Raw genomic sequence first — 19,612 nt, 5'->3', positions numbered from 1 at the left:
CTGCCCGGTCCCTTTTCCCGTTCGGTTGAAAGGGGAAAGGGGGGAGGAGCGAACGGAGAATGGGGCTCCCTGGGGCTGCTACTGTCTCAGTACCCCGCTTCCAACACAACACCATCCAGCCCGATAACGCAAGGGGCTAGAGCTACATACGTCTTGCCTGCTAGTTTGTGAAAAGAGGGCTGGGGTCTGGAAGGAGCTGGAAATAAAGTCATTTTAAAAAAGAAATACATATACTCTAACTTCCTCCCTCTGCCTCAAGTCACGTAAGAAATTATATTTCAAACATACACACACACACTCACACCCCCTTTTACTGATCCGCTTTGGGGGAGCTTTGCAAATGAATTTTCCTTCTGCAATTTGGTGCGTGTGCGCGCGCGTTGGTAGTCTGGTTATTCATTATTAATCACGCTGGTGGCATTACTGTTGTGATGATGATGACTATTACTATTGTTGTTATGATTCCCAGGCTGGGAGGTAGGAGCCCGAGGGAGGAGGGTCGGTTCGAGGAGGGGAGAGTGTGCATCTCCTACAACAGCAGCAGCAGGGCCAGGCGAGGCGAGCGCCCGGGCCAAGAGAATGTATGCTCCCAGCAAAGGGATTGGGGAGGGGGAGATGGAGAAATCTATCTAGACACCAAGTGCAAACTTGCCAAACCTAGGTTCTCCTTCAGAGGAAACCGTTCCGTTGCTTTCACCCTTAGGAAGGAAAGCAGAGAAAAAGCGCGCTTTCTAAAGCTCCGTTTTTTCTTTTCCTCTCTTCTACCATCACCACTCCGAAAGAAAAATTCTACGCTGTGCTGTGCACTGCTTATATTTTTTTATCTATAGCTCTCCCTATGCATAATTTGCAGAGGCTCTAGTAAGAATCTTATTTTTTAAAGCCAAAATTAAGAACAAAGAAATAAGAGGAAAAAGGGAGAGGGAAATTCTCCGGTTCGCAGCCGCGCGCTCTCCACTCCCCCCCACCACACACACATCCATTCCTCCCCCGCCAAGGAAAACGTTGAGAATTCAAGGGAGGGGTGAGGGGGGGAAGGGTTGGAGGAAGGCGGGTTGGTAGTGGTCAGGTTCAAGTTCGCTGAGCTTTCTTGATCTTGCTCTGCCTCCTAGCGACCAAATAGAACATTCAGGCTTGGTCAGAAGTTGGGGGGGGTGATGCAGCTGGGGACCGGGATAGCAGTCAGCTCCCCACATCGATACCCCTTTATTACTTACATATATTTTTAAAAGTTAACATAAGAGAACCCCTTCAACCCACATAACTAGCTGCCCGACCCAGTACATGCACGGGGATGGGGGGTGGGGGCGGAAGACTGATGGGGAGGGGGTGATGCTGAAAACTCAGCTGGGAGGTTAGTCTAGGAAACAAGAGGCTGCCCCCGATGAAAACCTCACCTTCACTTTTCATCCCAACCTCATCCTTCAAAAAATATACATATATATGTATATTATATATAAACTAATTTTTTGTTAAGTCTTAAGGGAAAAAAAAAAGCTGCCCTCCCGCCTCGGGTACCTGGAAGTATAGTAACTTCAAATCGCTGAGCGCCCGGTCTGTTCGCTATCCGGCGTGGCTAGGGGAGAGTGGGGGATGGGGATGGGGGAACCAAGGAGGGAGGGATGCAAAGGGGTGGGGAAAGGGAGGGATCCTGCAACATGTTTGGGGTGGGGGTGGGTAGAAAGAAGGCAAAAGATCTTCGAAAGTGTGAGAAGTTACTAAGCCAAACCTAACCACCCCCCTTTAAAAAAAGCATCTAGAGTAGGTAGTCATTAACTTTAATAAACAATTTTTTAAAAATGCTGGGGTGGGGGGGTTCGTCAAGGCTGGCTTTTCTATCCCTTACACTTTTTCCCTAGCAGTAAAACTTTGCCCAGGCCAACATAAGCGCCAGGGCTGTTCTTACAGCCAAATGTAGCTATTCTGACAACTCCTCCCCCCCCCCCCCGGGCAACAGCGTCCCCCCCCCCCACCCCAGCCCCGCCCAACCCCCCCCCCAAATCCTCTAACCCAAACTAAGCAGATAGGATAGAGGGAGAAAGTAGCTAGCCAGAGTATATGGGAGAATTGCCCCGGAGCCCTGCAGATCCCAAGATTCACAAGGCAGAACCTCGGTGCAAACTTGTTCTTAGGAATCAATCCCCCTTCTTCCCCGCCCCCCACTTTGTCTTTGAGGTGCCGGGGAGTTTTGTAGTTACAAAGCAAAGTGGAAGGAAAGCCCATTTTGAAACCTCCCCCTACCTTAGTCCAACAGAGGAAAAGGGAGGAAAATCCAAAGGGGGTGCAGGGAGGGGAAAGGAGGTGGAAGCATGCGTTGTTCCTCGTTTTGCAAAATAATTTTAAAATCTAGCTTTCCCAAAGGTTCTGCTTTTCTATTAATGATGGATACTGTGAATTCCAGTCATTTATATGTGTTTGGGGGGAGGGGAGTGAGAGAAGGTAAGAGACTAAGTTGTTGCTTTTTCCTCCTCTGATTCCAGGGCATCTAATTTTATGTTACTTTTCATACTATTATTGTTTGAGGTGGGGTTAGGGGGAGAGAAAGAAACTGGACCTGCTGTTGCTTTTTCTCCTTTTCGGTCTGGTTTGGTTAGCTTGGGTCCTGTATCTGTTTGTTGGCAGGAGGCTCCCGCACACGCGGTGCTTGTAAACATTCAGACACGAGATTTTTCCCAATCAAAATCCACTTCCACTTTTTTTGAAAATCTTCCAAAAAATAGTAAGAGGAGGGAATTCCTCGCTCCCTCTCTGTGAAGCCTGCAGACTAAGTTTGCAAGAGAAGGGGTTTAGGGGGATGTGGTTTGGTTTGTTGTTTGGTTTGATTTTTTTTCCCCCTTGTGCTCAGTGCGTGCGAATTTTCTCTTTTTTGGAGGGGGGAGAGGGAGAGCGGACTGCACGTTGGAAAATCTCGGTTCAGAGTACAGCTACTGAGGTTTTTAGTTTCTCTGTTTTTGGCAGGAAAAATAAAAATCATCTTGCATTTTGCCAAGCGTATTTTGTGTCTTTTGCGGGATGAGGAACGGCGGGGGCGGGGAAGGGGAAGGGGCATGTTACTTAGCCCTAGAGAAAGAAAGACGGCAAAGAGCAAAGCAAGCCACGAGCTGCGGCTGAATAGGCAGCAGCGGCAGCAGCAGCGGCACCGGCGGCAGCAGCAACCCAAGCCAACCAGTCCAGGCAGCAGCCACATCTCCCCCACCCTCCCTTCCCCCAGCCCTCCCCCACCCCCCTTGCCCCTGCTGCCCTTTAGCGGCAGCAGCAGCGGCGGCGGCTGAGGAGGAGGAGGACGAGGAGGAGGAGGACGAGGAGGAGGAGGGAGGAATAGAAGGAGGGAGGGAGCGAGGCACAAAAGACAGCGGGACAGACACCCACCTCGGAGCGGAAACAAAAGGAGGCAAAGACCGGCCACTTTTACTCGCACGTTGCAAACGCAAACCCTTCGTCTCCCTCTCACCGCCTCTCTCCTCCACCTCTTTCTTTTTCTCTACAAGGCTTATGGGGAGGAGGGGAGGGGGGGGACTTCCCCCCTCCCTAAAAGTCCCACTTTTCCATTCATTAGCATTATTGTTATTACTTTCTCTCTGGTCCACACTTGATCATGGGAGCCGGCGTCCGATGTCCAGTCTCACCTCTTTCTTCCCAGGATTTTTTTTTTAAGCCTTTGACTTTTTTTTTTTCTTTCCGGCGGTTGGAGAAAGAAGTCCCTCTCCCCTTCTTCTGTTCCCCGGGGTTGTCTGGGAGTTACTCTCATTATTATCATTAATTATTTTGCAAATAAGGGGGGAAATCATAGCGTTTCTTTTCGCAAAGAGAAATAAAGGAAAAGCAGGCTAAAAGAGAGAGGAGGGAAAGGGAAATAACGAAAAGAGAGGTGCACGCTTCTCCAAAAGTGCAAACACGGTTGCGGTTTAAGGTCTGTGGGTTTTCCCCTTTTAATTTCTTTACACCTCACTTAAGTGTTTTCTTTTTTCCCCTTCTCAAAAATAAAATGAAACGCATGCATACGCATCCTTTCTTTCCCATCTTCTCTTTTCCCACTCCCGTCACTATCATCATCATCATCATCATCATCATCATCATTATTATTATTTATTATTATTGGGTTACTTACGCGAGAATTCCCGTTTGCTTAAGTGCTGGGGCTTGCCTTGCTTGCGGCGAGACATGGTGGGTTGTGGAGTAGGAGGAGGCGGCGGCGGCGGCGGCGGCGGCGGCTGGTGAACTACAGCTCGGTTCACATCGGGAGAGCCGGGTTAGAAAGAAGGAGACTCCAGAGAAAATATCTTCATCAGTGCCTTTTGACATCCAAAATAAATTAGAAATAATACAAAGATGGCGCAGGGAAGATGAATTGTGGGAGAGCCGTCATGGCTTTTTTTTTGGGCAAAAAAAAAGAGAGAGAGAGAGGAGAGAGAGAGGGAGAGAGAGAGGGAGAGAGAGAGGGAGAGAGAGAGAGAGATGAAAAAAATGGCAAAAGCCCCCCTGAGCTGCAAGTTCAAGTGCGGACGTGACGTCCCTGCGAACTTGAACGTCAGGAGCCTGGATGGACAGAGACATACAAAACATGGGCAGGGCGAGCAGGAGAGAAGGGGAGGAGGGAAGGGTAGACTAACACCAATGGACACACATCAGGGGCTGGACATGAAAAAGAGACCAGGACAAGCCAATGGACAGTGCTGGGAGGGGGAGGTGGAAGGGGGGGGCTCTCCAGACGCCAGACACAAGCTGCCTAATGGGGGGGTGGGAAGGGAGGGGGTGGTGCTGAGAGGGGGGCAGGGGAGGCGCGGGGGCATTGAGCTCACAAGTGGCCGCAGCCGAGTACAGGAGGAGACGGCATGGCCAGGAGGAAAGAAAAGAAGGGGGGAGGGGGAAGGGAGAGGTGTATGTTGGGGAGGAGGGGAACGTCCTCCCCGTCTCCCCACCACCCTCTAAAAAGAAAGGTTAAAACAAGATGTAGAAGTGCTTAAATAATACGCTAAAGATGTACGTAGAAAGGGACGAAGGGAACCGACAGAGGAGCAAAAAAAGGCGCGGGGCAGGGGGCGACCAGGTAGAGTTGCTGTAGGACACCCCCCTCCTTACACACACCCACTTCCCCTCTCCCCAGCTAGCCTCACACACAGCCGGGCGTGCATGCATCTTGGAGCAGAAGTGAAAGCCGACATCAATCTGCACTTTTGAAACTTTTCTCCCTCCCCCCCCAAAAAAAACACGAAAAGAAAAACCAGAAGTTTATAACTGACTCTGAAGTTACAACCCAAGGAGAGAAGCACCGAGGTTGGGGAGGGGGTGATGCGAAGAGTGGTAAAGAATTAATTGTAAAAGAAGTTTGTGTACCGTAGCAGCCAGAAAGGCAGAGGCTTTCAGGAGCCTCGGGCTCCCAGGTTGGGGAGAGAGGAAAGGAGAAATTCTGTGTGTAAAGGAGAGAGGAAGGACTGGGAGATTCTAGGGGTTTCGGGGAGCAGCCAGAAAGGGAGATAAGGGGAAAAGGGGGAGCCCAAGCTCCAGCTTAACATCTCCCTACTTACCCCTATCCCGCCCCTGCACCCCAAATGCAGGCAGAATAGGTAGCTAAGGAAGTCTGAGTACAAGAAGAAGGGACAATGTCTTAATGAAACTGCAAAGCACGGATCCGAAGAAAGCGAGGTGCCGCGGCCCGAAAAGGAAGAAGGAGAGAAGGGTAAATAAATAAATAAAGACAGAAACACAACTCTGAGACTCAGCGCCGTTACTGACAAGAGTGGGGAAGAGTCCAAGAGAGCAAAATCGTTCAGGAAGGAGAGATAAGCAGCTTGGAGGCAGGAGATGCAGCGGTAACCGCAATAGCTTCGGCCGCGCCGAAACTTACCCTTTAACATTGAGCACCCATGGCCAGGAGAGCAGACAGCGAGTTGCAAGGTTGTAAGGTACCAGCTGGGGGGGGGGGGGGGGGGGGGGAAAGGAACGGGGGAGGAGGGGGGCTTTGTATGTGTATGCCTGTGGGTGCCAGCTACTCCCCAAAAAACATTGCCTTTTTTTTTTTTAACGAAGGATGACCCATCTAGAGAAACTGAAAGGAAGGGGAAAGCGGATATGTTGTTGGGATGGATTGGGGAGAAGGAAAGGACGTCTTCCTCACTTAAAAACTGGGAGTGAGGGACAGGAAGGAGGGAGAGAGAAATGCTCGGAGAATGAATGAACCAATGAATGAATGAATGTAGCAGGAGAAGAGAGAAGCTAAGCCGTGACTCTAAGAAATATTTTAACACGCAAAGTTGTATTAATGACCTTAACCACGGAGAGTAAAGAGAAACGGACAGAAAATGGGTAATAGGAATCTCACAGTTTGTTCACAAAAGCAGCAGGGAAGAAAAGAAAAGTGGTTGCCAACCTTGCTGGAACTCAGCCCCCTTCCCATAAGCATGCGTTCCTCCCCCCGCCCCCACTGCACCCCCACTGCACCCCCAAAGCATACAGCTCAAATATCTTCCCTTTCTCCTTTTTAATTTTTTTTTCTCTTACTAAAACTTAGAAATTAGGAGATACTTGTTGGAAATGAACCCCTGTCCCTTTAATGCGCGCGAGTGTGCGTGTGCGCGCACACACACACACACACACACACACAAACATACATACACACACTCATAGGCTGCTGCTCGTGGCGGCTGCTGCTGCCGCCACCGCTGTCAAAAAGCGTGCTTCTCTCTGGCGTGGGATACTTTCAGTTTTACGTAAAATGTACAGCAACAGCACCCCCTACGATTGGAAAGTTTATTCTGAAACGTGCCTGCAAAGTCGTCTCACCTCTTCCCTCCCTTGCAATGGCACCCAGCCGCCAGACGTTCCTCTATTCCCCTCGCCCCTTCCCCCCCCCAAAAAAAAGGAAGAGGGAGGAATGGAGCGAAGCAACTGTAAGACCGGGGACCAGTATTGGGTGAGGAGTTAGGGGAAAGTGGGAGCCAACTGAAGGGAAAGCTGCAGGAGGAGGGAGGTGTGCACCCTGAATGAATGAAGACCTTTTTCCTCCCCTTCCCTCAAGGCTCACAGCACGGCCCCTATTTTCTTCTAACCATTACATTTCTAAATCCAAGGCGGGATGGGCCATGTAAAGTGAAATGCTTTGTGGACTTTTTTATTTTTAAACCTTACCTAAATCTGGTGCTTCCCCAGCTTCAACCACCCCCTGGCTGAGCTGCGCGTCCGCGCAAGGAGGCGCGCGCGCACACACACGCGCGCACATACATACACACACACACACTCACCATGCACGCACGCGCGCGCATCTGTACCCTCCAGTCTTGTCTGCTTGCACGCTGCTGTTTATGCTGGTGTCATCTTCCTAAAGTTTTAAACCTATTCAAAATGACTGGCTTGTCATTCCGAGGAGGCTTCGTGCAACCTCTGAGAGAAGAAAAGGTTTTTGATGTTCAGTAATAGGAGAGTTGTGGAATGGGAGGAGTAGGGATTTTCTGTGTGCGGTTTGTTGTGCGTGCACGTGTGTGTGTGTGTGTGTGTGTGTGTGTGTGTGTCCCTCTACTCTGAGAGGAGGGGAAAAAAATTACTCAAATCCTGTTAAGAAGCAGGAAGGAATCATTTGCAGTAAAGCTCTGTAGCATGTACCTGACATGATTTTCTTCTTTTTCATGGGCTCTTCAGAGCAGGTCAGCATCTATCTTACACTACTATCTATTTTTGTCTTGTTCTTTATAAAACAGTCTTTGAGCTACCAAATTAATGCCATTGCTTGAGTGAGGGGTGGCGGAAAAAGGGGAATGCACTGGGGGAAAAGAAGGTTGGGGGGGTGGAGTGCCACTGAGTGTTCCTTTTAAATAAATGCAATAAATACAATAAAAGCCATTTTAGGTAACAAAAGCAAACTGTCTCATTCTTTTAGAACCCAGGATTTTCATATTTGAATATTGTACCATCTATCCATAAAAGTCCATATATACAGAAGGTATATAAGTAGATGTCTATGTATCGTGGAAATATATATGATTTATCTATAATGGCATATATAAAGCTTTTCAGGGCTGGATGTAGTGTAAAAAGTAATGACTTTATTACCTCTGAAAGGTTCTGTGGTTCACATTTAACAGTCGTCTGAATTACAATTCATTACACAATTGTTCGCTCTCTAAAGCCAGCACATATCAGGGCATCTATCTGTGGTTATTTCCAATAAATAACTGGCAACATTTTATTGATTTTCTTTAAAAAAAATCATAGGAAATTAAGCACTTAGTTACCAGTAGGTCTGCTTTATTACTGCACTTGTTTGAGATTCCAGGGGGTTACTTCCTAAACCACATCTTAAAACATACATTAAAAAGCCAATTTTTTGCAGCTGCTTTTCGTGTGTGTCAGTAGAGAGGCAACCAGTAACGTTTCCACCATTAACATATATTTAATTTCACCATCATAAAATGCCCGGAATTAAATGGAAACTCTCCCCTCCCTCCCCTTAAAGCCATATTTCATGCCGTCTGGATTATTATCATGACTGTATTGGCATCTGATCCGTGCCCCACGAGTACTGCATTCTCCTTTACCATCCCCGCTGCCTCCTCCCCCACTTCACCTGAAGTTCACTTAACCTTTCAAGGGTGGGGGTGGGGGGGACATTTCGTGGAGGGGTGGCATTTTTTTAAAAAAGGTCTTTTAAGAGATTTTTTTTTTAATGCAAGCATAGATGAATGATGCAGGTGTTTTGTAGAGGGGGGGATTGAAAGAGAAGCTTAACGAGCAACTTGGATACACAATAAGTATATTTACCGTTCTTGAAGTGGCTTTTGGAGAGCAATAAATTATGACAGTATTAAAATTATTTTCTGGCAGTCCAGTTAACTGCGTTTAAGGTTGTAAAGCCTTTGCTGATTCCATTTATGTTGTAATTATGGTCCGTGGGCTCTTTCTAAACCTTTGGTGTATACTGTGTATAAACTCTTTGCTAATAGCCCCTTCTCCCCCCCCCCATGGGGTAGACTTTTCCCAGGACTTCCTGCAGTATATATTCTGCCTCTGATCTCCGTATTTAATAGCCAAGTTCTGGTTTATGCTTTATAATGTGTTGACAAGTTTTCTAACAGACTTTCTGAAATAATGCACATATATTCACGTCGGTTAGAAACTCCATCGTATTTTTAGAGCCGAGTAGATCTATACCCTAATGCAGTGAGAGAGCGTAAATCATAGAGGATTTCATAGTCCTTTCAGTAGTTTTCTGTATGAAGTATGAGCATCGTGGCCTCCAGACGTAACCTTTTAGAAAAAAAGACAGTGCTTTTATTTTATGGTGTAAAGTGCTTTTAGCTTCAGGGCTCAGAACGTGAATGTGGTCAACAAACAGCTCCTGAAAGTGAGCTTAATACAGTTCCCCGGTCCTAGTAGGGAGGACTGCCTTGGCGCTGGGGACTGGAGCTCAGCTGGAGGCGAAAGGGTTAAAAGGTCTGTCGATGGAAATTACTAGACTAAAATAAAATATTCATTGTCCGACTTTAGTTGGGGAGGGGACCTTTATTGACTAAAAAATAAATACATACATTGAAACAATCAGTCCCTGCCTCTCTCCCCTCCCCCCCATTCTTCACCTCCAATATCTGGGTGATAACAGGATTTGCAATCATCTTTTTTTATTTTTTAATGCCTCCTTATTCTTCCTTGGGAACACTTTTTGGGGTTCCTGTAAGAGTTTCTGTGTAGGATTTTTAGGGGGTAGGAAAGGAGGAGGGGTGGAGTTATTAATGTAAATGCAAATGAAATTTAAGGCGTGGGAGGTGGGGGAAGATGGACAGGGCTGGGGCAAGGTGGGAAGAACACCCTTATCTTGAAAGGAACTGAAATATGACAAAGGAACACCATAGAGGGCTACAGCCTTTCCCTGCTACTCTTCTCCAGATCTACTCTTCTCCCCCATATTGTGCCTAGGAGCCTGCAGTCCTGATTGTCACTATGTAGGACCCTGAGAGGGGTTTGCAGAGAGTAGGCTGCATATGAACTTAAACTGAGCAAACCAGACCACAGCCAGGACTTCTTGTTCCAACTTAACACCAGATCCTCCCTCCTTCGCTTTTGCTAGGTCTTTAAAGGACTGTGCAGATCACAAAAATGAATGGAAATGTTAAACAGCAAAGGGAAAAGCTGAAGGAGGTTGGATCACATTCTCAAACTGCCCCCTAAGTCATGGTTGGGGGGAGGGTCGGGGAGCAAGGTATATGAGATGTATGAGAACACCCAATCTAGTCCATATGACTTTGGTACCCCTCTGAGGATGGGCAACATAATCAGTTTCTAATACTTTTTTTTGGTGGTTGTTGTTGTTTTTGTTTGCATTGTGTTCCCAATTCTCTTGTCAGGACTCTGTGAACATGAGTATTTTTTTTTTAATATACATCTGCCCCTTCTGTGTGACCATGGCCAAGTCACCTTACTTTCACAGAAAAATGAGATGCTAATGGAAATAACTGCCTTGCTTTGCTGTAAGATCAAAGGACATACTGCAAAGCCCTCTGAAAACAGTCAAGTGTTATACCAATATAAAGGATTATTATTATTTAGAGATTAGCACTTATTCCTGAATACTGAACCTAAGCTATCTCAATTTAATACTGGCAGCAGTGTCAGTACAAAAACGCCATTCCATCTGCTTGCTTGCTCCATTAGATAATTGGATGCACAATATCATAACTTTTGTACCATACACCACAACCTCAATGGTACCTTAACTAACTTACGCAAACTACATCATTTGCCCCAGAAATCATCAGTACTTTGCTCAGGCAAACTTTAGTCTGTAAATGTGAATGGATGTACATTTAAATATAAATTCTAAAAGTTATGAGCTTGGACACACCTGTCCCATCTATAGCTAAAGCTGAACAATTACAATATCACACAAGCTATTTCTGTCAACTTCCAGAATGCCACATGATACAGTATTATTCCAATAAGCTAATGTCAAGAATATGGATTCATTTTTTAAAACTGCTTTGCATCTCTACACAAATCTGCTTTTCTGAATAACTTTGAATGGGGGAAAACACCCTCATAACTAAAAGGAAAAGATACTAACACCAAAGACTAAGTAATTTTCAGGTCTCATTCCACCCCATCCCTCCCCCAAATAAATCACTTGTTTTCATATAGAGAATTATTTTTAAATGCATGTTTTTATTAGTCCAGCATTTAAAAAAAAACAAGCTTCACCTATTTGTCATTTTGGGTAAATAAAGAAAAAAGTAACATACACACATCTGGTCTGACATTTTGTACAGCAAGTTTCAGCCCAATGTGATTTAAAACAATGTGAGTTAAAAAGCTCTTAAAATTTGGGTTTATAATGGAAACGCTGACAGACTCTTAATTATAGCGGCACTGCCAGACACTGCTATAATGAAATAGTTGTGCTTTCATTACTATGGAGGCACTATAGTTAAGGGTCTGTCACTGTTTCTATTATAAAACCCCAAGTTTAAAAGGTTTATAGCTTGGGCTGTTTAAATGGCATTGGGCTGAAACTTGGAATACAAGTTATCAGTCCAGATGTGAAGTTGCTTTACAAAAAGCAAACTAACTCAGCTGAAGAAGCTTCAGCTTTTTTTTTTCTCTCTTTCTTTTTTTGGCCATAGAGAACATCACAGAAATGATTTTTAGTGTTTTCAGATGGTTTTGCTGCCAACTTCTAGCTATGACTTAACTGTCTAAAAGGAAATTTTATAGGCAGTTAGGCCTTTATTTAGACTGGTACTCTTTGGTATGTTACAAGTTTTTATTATCTCTGAGTGTATATATAAAAACTTTAAAACCGTGACTATATGCAAGGGAGTACAGCAAGCACATACACACAGGGTTAATAAGGGAAAAAAAAGCAAGTTGTACCTCTTATAGAAGTCTCACGTAACTGACTTGATCCATCAATTTTATGGTGATGCTGGTAACCTAATAATGAAGAGAGCAATAATAACCATTTTAATAATTTATATATAAATTTATAATTTATATTTAAAGTACTTTCCTCAGAAAAATTATATGAAGGTATTATCCCCATTACTGAGAAATTAAGGCTCAGAGAGGTTAGATAACTAAGGTCACACAATGCTTTTGTCCTAGAATTGGAGCTGGGATTCCAACTCAGATGTCTTGACTCCAAGTTTCATGCTTCCAACTATTTTATCACACCACCTCTCATTTTAGTTCGTAAGAATTTGCCCCTCACCATGGTATTATAAACTAGCCTGTTTAGTCACGTGTCTTCTTCTTGGTTCAGGATAGTCCAGGAAAAACAACAACAACAATAACAAAATGGTTAGTCTACATTGAAACATGTAAGAGATTGAGATGGTATGCTTCCTGAGAACCGAAATGATGCCTCGAAAGGATACTCCATAAATCCCGTGTTTGTTACATTCAGGGAGCCTGGGTCACATGAACACACCTATACATACCCAATGTTTGTTAGTGATTCTACTGACAACTCAATGAGATATGGACCTGGCATTTTCTACTGTTAGCCGATCATTTCGATATTTTCATGGATTAGCATATCCACCAGAGGGCAGACAGTAGGAGCAGCGGGAAAGACTAAGAGAGAATGAATGATGGGGCAAGAAGAGAAAGCTGATTTGTCAATCCAGTTGTTGTTTGAAGTGACTTCCGAAAAGCGCATTTAGGCAGGTGAATAAAATAAGGTTTCTATTCTATGTGTGTTTCATTCATTAAGTAAGCTCTGTGTTACCTCCCAGAGCTTGCAACCCTCTTGGCAAGCTCCAAGACCTCCGAGCTCGTGTTTGAAGGCTCTGCGGCAGCCATTTTGTATCCCCAAATCCCCCTTTACTTAGAGACAAAAGGATAGTTTCCTCTTTCTTTTGACTGGGGGTAGAAAGTGGAGGCGATCACCTAACAGAGGGAGACAGTCACATGCCCACTATAGAACTACTTTACATTAGGTCCTTCTGGAACCAGGTGGGTGAAAGAAGAAAATCAGGAATTAAAGTTAGGATGATCAGCTAAGGGTCACCCAGCCCTATGATTTCATATCTGCTCATCTCTCTTACCTCAAAAAAGGTAAGAAATTCCCAAACTTACTCACAGCCCTGGGCAAATATCATTAATCTCTGGAGAAGGCTATGTAGGGCTGCAACATTTAAAATCATCCTCCCTCTCAACTGGTTGTGTCTTCTCCAATTTTCAGGTTTCTTGGGTCCCCTCCACTAGAAAAGTAAGACAGGTTTCAATTTTAGCCCTTACTTGTCTTTCCTTTTTTTTTTTTTAAACCAGTTGTTAGTTCCCAGATTCTAAACTAAGAAATACAAATGGTCTTAACACATCCTCTCAGATAAAGTTGGTAGCTGATAGGAAATGTATGATATTCAAGAAGAAAAATACTTGTTTTTCTTCAAAGCTTACTGTGCACAATGGCTCCTCCCTCCGACCCTTTCTTCTTTCCTTGCTCCTTCATTCATTCATTCATTGCTCCTTCCTTCCTCCCTCCTTTTCTTTTTGCCTTTAAAAAAAATTCCCACGAACAATATAAACCACCTCAGCCTCCATGTTTCAATAAAATGAAGAACCTGGGTCTAAGTATTCCAACAACCCAATTTGACAAGCATTTATTAAGAGCTTCCTGTGTGCGAAGTATTGTTATTATTTCTTATTTTGGGAGCACTTTGCCTAGTGGCAAACAGTGATATACTGAGCAAACACGGGATAAAGCACCTGCCTTCAGGGAGCTGATGTTCTGAGCACCTGGGACACATGCACATCTATAAAAGCACACATGCAGTGACACATACCACACAAATACACCACTACAGTTACTTTCCATGGTTTGTTGTAGGTCTTTGTCACTGACATATGTGTATACTATTTATTTTGCTTTATTTTTTAAAAATAAATCCCTTTCTTCACTCAAAGGTCAGTTGAGAATTATGTTTGTCCTCCTGTCTAATGTACACATTACATACTCTCCACCCATCTACTTCAGGTGGAAGAAAGGCATTCTATGACTGTGCTTATTTCATATAAAAACCAATGTCTTAAAACCTCCCCACAATTCCTAGACTTTTGTTTACCTCCACATACCAAAGCACTTAGCACAGCGTTTTGCATATGGTTAAGTCCTCAAAAATAAATATGTTGAATAGAAGAACAATAAATGTGTTGAATAGCCTACTTGAGTGAACCTCCTTATGCATCTTCTGAGTCTTATATATTGTAATTTTTTTTAAAAATCCCTGTTGATAGCATTTCTAAAATGCCTCAAACGTTGAAATGCAATAGAAACATGTTCCAGATACACAGAACAGATCTAGAGACTAGGATGTAGGGAGAGATTAATTCTAGGCCCTGATCCTACAGCCACTACATTCTTAAAAAACATCGAGATCTAAGTTAGTTGTTTCTAATCAGAATTTAAATCAAATAGGAGCTCAATGGACTTTAGATTTAGAACTTAGGTGGACTGGCTCAGAGAGAAGTGAAATGTACCCTGGGATCTCAGGGGGTGGAGAAATAATTTGTGCCATTTCTTCTTAGTCCCCTGGCAGTATGGATATTGTATCTTGAACTCAGAGCTTGACTAATAAGAAAATGCAGGAAAAATGGATTTACAGCATCGATTTTGCTATCAGATCAAATTCTATTATTAAAAAAGCATCTACATAGAAGACTGGGGATCTCACACATTAAAAAAAAAAAGCTTTGCAAAAACCTGTACGTGGTTAGAGTTTGTTGTTTGCAAGCTCCAGAATAGAAAAAATATACTCATTTAAAAAAAAATATATTTTACAAGAAGTCAACCGTTCTTGGTGGGGACATGAATTTTCAATAGTTTCTTTTAAAAGCCTGCATATATCAAAGTGAAAAGCAGCCCCAAGTCACACCTAACACAGGAGATACTTTTTATATTAGTTTTAACTCTGCCTGAAGGATTGCAAAGTGCATTTTCCCCCACTGATTGTCACATTTGTGTACTTATGTCTTTCAAAATTATATTTTGTGAAACGTCTCAAAATTGTGTGCCCAGACTTGCGTTTTAGGATATTTCACCATTAAGTACATTTAATATAATAGAAAAACAAATAGAAGGTGAGTACATTTTTCATGGTGTACAGATTCTTGGTTCATCGCCTCCAATATTCAAGAATTACAAAGGTTAAAGGCTTCAGACCAGGGAGACTGATGAATGCAAAATTCTTCATGATTTAGGGTGCTATCTTTTCTTAATTTAGAAGGAAGAAAAAAGGTTTTAAAGCAACAGTGGAAAAAATATATTAACTTTATGGTGTAATATTTTTCAATACAATATTAATGCCTACAATTTTTCTGTGCAAACTTGCACTGAAATGAATAGGATGGTGGCAATAATTATTTTAATGAGACTTCCCACAGCCAGAATAATAAACAGATATACTGCCTCATGTTTTACTGAAAGGTACTGCATAAGGAAGAAGATGGCTGTGGTGACTAATGTATGGTAAGAGAATCCTTCTGTGAACAGTTTGGGCATTTATGTCGCTACGTATTATTGATAGCATACATTTTTACTACATGGTGTCTTTATTACTGAAAGTCTTAATTGCAACAAAAAATTATTCTTGGCCCTTTGATTCCAATAGGAAAGGTAGTACACAGAGGAAACAGTGCTCTGTAAAAGGATAATGTGAAGGAAGGACGTTTGCTGATGATTATGTGAGAGTAGTGTTATTATTTGCATTCTGTACACTGTCCTTTTAAGAGCTAAGGAAATTAGGTAGCAAAGAAGTGTGATCAAATCAGAATGAGGTTCTGATGATGCTCCCCTGAATTGAAACCTAAATTTACACAGTATCAGTGTGTTCAGGTGTTTCCACTATATAGTATATAAAATTGCTCATTAATCTAAAAATCCCTGATAAAATATCACATAAACTGTAGGTTGGCATTAAGGGAAGTTAAGGATAGAAAGCTAGGAGAGAAGGAAGGAGAGGATTTTCCCCCCAGTATATTGGTCATTTAAATGACCATTTAAATGAGAGTTAAACACTCACACATCTATCTTCCAGAACCAAATACTTTTGAATGTCTGGACAATGTACAATTTCCACAAAGAAGGTCCAAAAGGACTGCAAGAAAAGGTGTATCAAAGGTATCTGTGCAACTTGGAGCCAAGAAAAAGGAAACTATTCTCTTCTGAGACCCAATTAACTTTTATATCCAAAGCTGCACCACACATTTGTACCTTGCTTATGACTGGGGCTAAAAAAATATATGTACCATGGAACCATGCTTTTAAAAGATCTAGTTGCCTGGGTGTTTTGCTCATTCTTCTAGAGATTTTCTCCTTTTCAAATGTGTATACATTCAGTGAATAAGCCTGTGCTAATTATTTTGTTTTTCTTCAAATGATCAGTTTTCAGGGAATTAGGGGCTTCAGCTCCTTAGTTGTGTAACTTTCAAAATATTTCCTTCGAATCCTAAAACAAAAAAAGGTGTTTGGGGGGGGGGGAGAAGAATAATAAACAAATTTCATACCATGGATTTTTCAAGGATTAGAGTCTTGTACTGGAAGAACTGTTCATATATGATCCTTTTTCATTTTTTAAAGGAGGATATATATTTTTCTGTTACCTTTCCTGACTGTAAAGCAATCACAGGAAACTGCAGGAGGCACCATAAATATGCAAATTACTGAGAGATAACTGGTTTCAGTGGTTATGCCTTCAAGTAGTAAGGAAACATGAGAGCTGGAGCCTCTTACTTCCCCGTAATTCCTATGTTTGTGGTGCCCCCTGCTGCAATACAAGTTGTCCGGGAAAAGGATGGTAAAATCCTAAAAGCATTTAGCTCTGGCTAATATATGAAACAAGTGCCCACTATCCCTGTTCCAAAGAAGGTGACATCAGACCTTCCTTTGCCAAAGGTCAGAAAGTTAAAATTTAAATAGTCTTCACCCTAAAATTTGGAAGTTACATTTCAATGCCCCAAACTTTTTAAAAGAGTTAAAAAAAAACCCTGCCACCTCAAAATTCAGTTTGCCATCTGGTAATGCTGAAATGTATATATTTTTTAGCTTTTTAAAGATGACCAAATGATAATCAATAACTAATAAAATATCTCCCACCAGTACTCAGAGCTTTTATCAGGCAGTAAAAAGTTATTATGTTAACAGTTCCAAGGGCAGTCTTCAGTGGCTTTGTTTTTTAAAAGGAAATTTTGAGGACCATTAGCTCATACCGTGGACTGGACACTTTGGTATTAAAAAAAATAAAATAAGTAAATGAAACAACTGAGTTATGAACATTGGAAAATTGATTGCTGTAGCTCTATAGTAACTTTATTACAGATTTTCATATTAAGACTGTGGGGGCCCTACAGAACAGAAGAACATGATACAATTCAGACCTGTGATGGTCTATTGAATACATAATATGCATTTTTTAAATTGCCTGAATATGTATTCACATGACAGATTCTAATGGGTTTAGGAGGAGCTCTTGCTCTTGATCAAATAATAAAAACTGTTATAAACTTGTCTATCACTCCAAATCTCATATACTTCTATTAAAATTGTTTCCCCTCCTATGTTCCTGTTTAAATACTGCAGTTGACAAAGAGCAAAGGAAAATTAAACTACTGGAAAGCAGGAGCTGCAGAGGAGAGACATCAAAAAACAAACCTTTTTAAAACTAGCCATCGACTTTATGCTTCCCCTCCACTTTCTCTACCCCCTTCCCCTCTCCTCTTTTACCCCAGTTTTACGTTCATCTCAGAAATGCAAGGTTTCTCATCTGGCAAATACTTCAGAGTGGCTGGGTACTGAAGGTTGACTTGATTTAGCTCTAAATCTTGTTTCCATGGGTATTTTATATCCAGCTCTTCACAGCTAAAAACAAAGCAGAGAACTGAGGAAATTACCCATATAATTTCAGCAATAAACCTGCCTTCCTCCAAATAACCTAGGAATCTTCCATGCTGGCTGTGGAGGCCTGACCTGAGATGCTATCCCAGGATTCTTCAGTCCTACGGAGGGGCAAGAGAGCTGGTGGATGATGACATTAACTAGGCAGAACTAATTAGAAATAGATAATAATATTAAGGGATCGATCTTTTTACAACTCAAAACTTATGTAAGTGTATTAGAGGGATTCCCTCCCCCCCAACCTAGCCTGAGTTTTATTGCTTTGGAAGGTTACGTGTTACAGAATGAAAACCTGGGTACTACAGAACAGCTGAGTGGAAGCTCTTCTGTAACAGAACCCCTGCCATATATGTTCTGTCACTCACCTTCTAGACACTCAGTACAACCATTCAATCTATTGAATCAAGAGACTTTGATCTTATCTGCATCTGTGAGCTGACTGTCAACCTGCTTGGACTGCATATTAAATCATCCATAGTAGCTGTATCAAGCTGGGATGATCTGTTAATTCTAAATTTATTAACCCTTGGAGTGCAGTCATCATGTTTAATCTAGTGTAGCCAGCATTTATTTTACAAGACTAAATCCTTCTTTAAGATATAACTGTGCTGTAGGTTAAAGAACTCTTAACGGGGCTGCATTAGGATAATTATGGGGAGAGGTTGGCTTTGGTCTTGGGAGGAAAGGCTGGTTGATGTCACTTTATCAATTGAGGGTCATTGTCCTTATCTGGGGACACCCCCTTCTGCATTTGTGCTGGCACGTGAAGTGAAATTTTTCTTTGGAAATAACCATGTTTTTAAAAGGAAGCAGAAGAAAAGGGAAGGAAGAAGAGAGGAAAGGACGAAGGCCCGACACTGTTTTCTTGTTTAGCAAATCTGATTTAAAGAGTTGCCCTAGCCATGAGTAACAATTCATGATGAAAATAATCACTCAAGGGAGAAAGACCCAGTATAAACACTAATGTTGCCTCTAGTAAAGCCCAAACTTTTAGATCAATAAATGTCACCATCTCTGATTCAACAGATTTTTTTTCACGGACACATAATTCTTCAAATTGTTCTGAGCAAACCAAATCTTGAGGTAGTTCCTCTGAAGAGGGAAAAATATGTTCATTGAATATGTTAATCTGATTCTCATACAAAAAGAAAGATATCTATTATACTTGCACCATTACTGATGTTATCAACATATTCATAGCTTTTCTTTCAGACACAAACTGCTAGGCTTGCTCCCTTTTTGGGTAACCACGTGCCTGATATCTCTCTAATGTAGCCTAATAACAATTTTAGCATTCAGATGAAGCGATTTCATTCTGTGACTGCCTTTTCTATTAGATTTGATTTTGAGAAGCCCCAGTGGGTGCCTTGGAGGCAGAGATCTATCTGTGAGGCTGCTACCGATTCAATAGCAGCCTGGGCTAACCTTGACCTTTCCCGAGACCCTGCTCCATCTGGTGCCAGCCTGCTTCTCCCCCCAACCCCCCCACCCTCTCTCTCCCTGTTTCTTGGTTCATAGTCAACATTGATCAAGGCAGAATGGAGCACCTCGTCTGCTAGAAGGGCTGGGCAGGCTCAGAAGGACAGCACATTTCAGTATATGGAAATGATCAAGCTTCTTATGCAATCATAAATCTACATAGGAGTCTTGTGATTTGATATTTCATTCACCTCCAAAGATTTTCTCTCTCTCTTCTCTCTCTCTCTCTCTCTCTCTCTCTCTCTCTCTCTCTCTCTCTCT

The 19,612-nt window shown here is 42.7% G+C and overlaps 1 protein-coding gene across 8 annotated transcripts in view; it reads right to left on the bottom strand.

The window, feature by feature from the left end:
* The window catches only part of BCL11A (BCL11A, BAF complex component), a 123,733-nt gene extending 117,823 nt beyond the window's left edge, over positions 1–5,910 (bottom strand). For 4 of the 8 annotated variants that reach the window (XM_027865379.1, XM_027865381.1, XM_027865374.1 and 1 more), the window contains exon 1: positions 4,109–4,668. In XM_027865379.1, coding sequence (XP_027721180.1) covers positions 4,109–4,163 — 55 coding nt within the window. In that variant the 5' untranslated portion in view covers positions 4,164–4,668. Of the gene's footprint in view, positions 1–1,518; positions 1,570–3,369; positions 3,856–4,108; positions 4,669–5,845 lie in introns of those variants that run through there. The other 4 variants (XM_027865375.1, XM_027865380.1, XM_027865378.1 and 1 more) reach the window with 4 other exon arrangements.
* Between the last annotated feature and the right edge of the window lie 13,702 nt (positions 5,911–19,612).

This window comes from Vombatus ursinus, unplaced genomic scaffold (genome assembly GCF_900497805.2).
Source record: "Vombatus ursinus unplaced genomic scaffold, bare-nosed wombat genome assembly UNPS02014778.1, whole genome shotgun sequence".
NCBI classification, from domain to species: Eukaryota; Metazoa; Chordata; class Mammalia; order Diprotodontia; family Vombatidae; genus Vombatus; species Vombatus ursinus.
Note: the sequence above shows the minus strand (reverse complement) of the source record. Positions and strands in the feature narration are given on the sequence as shown.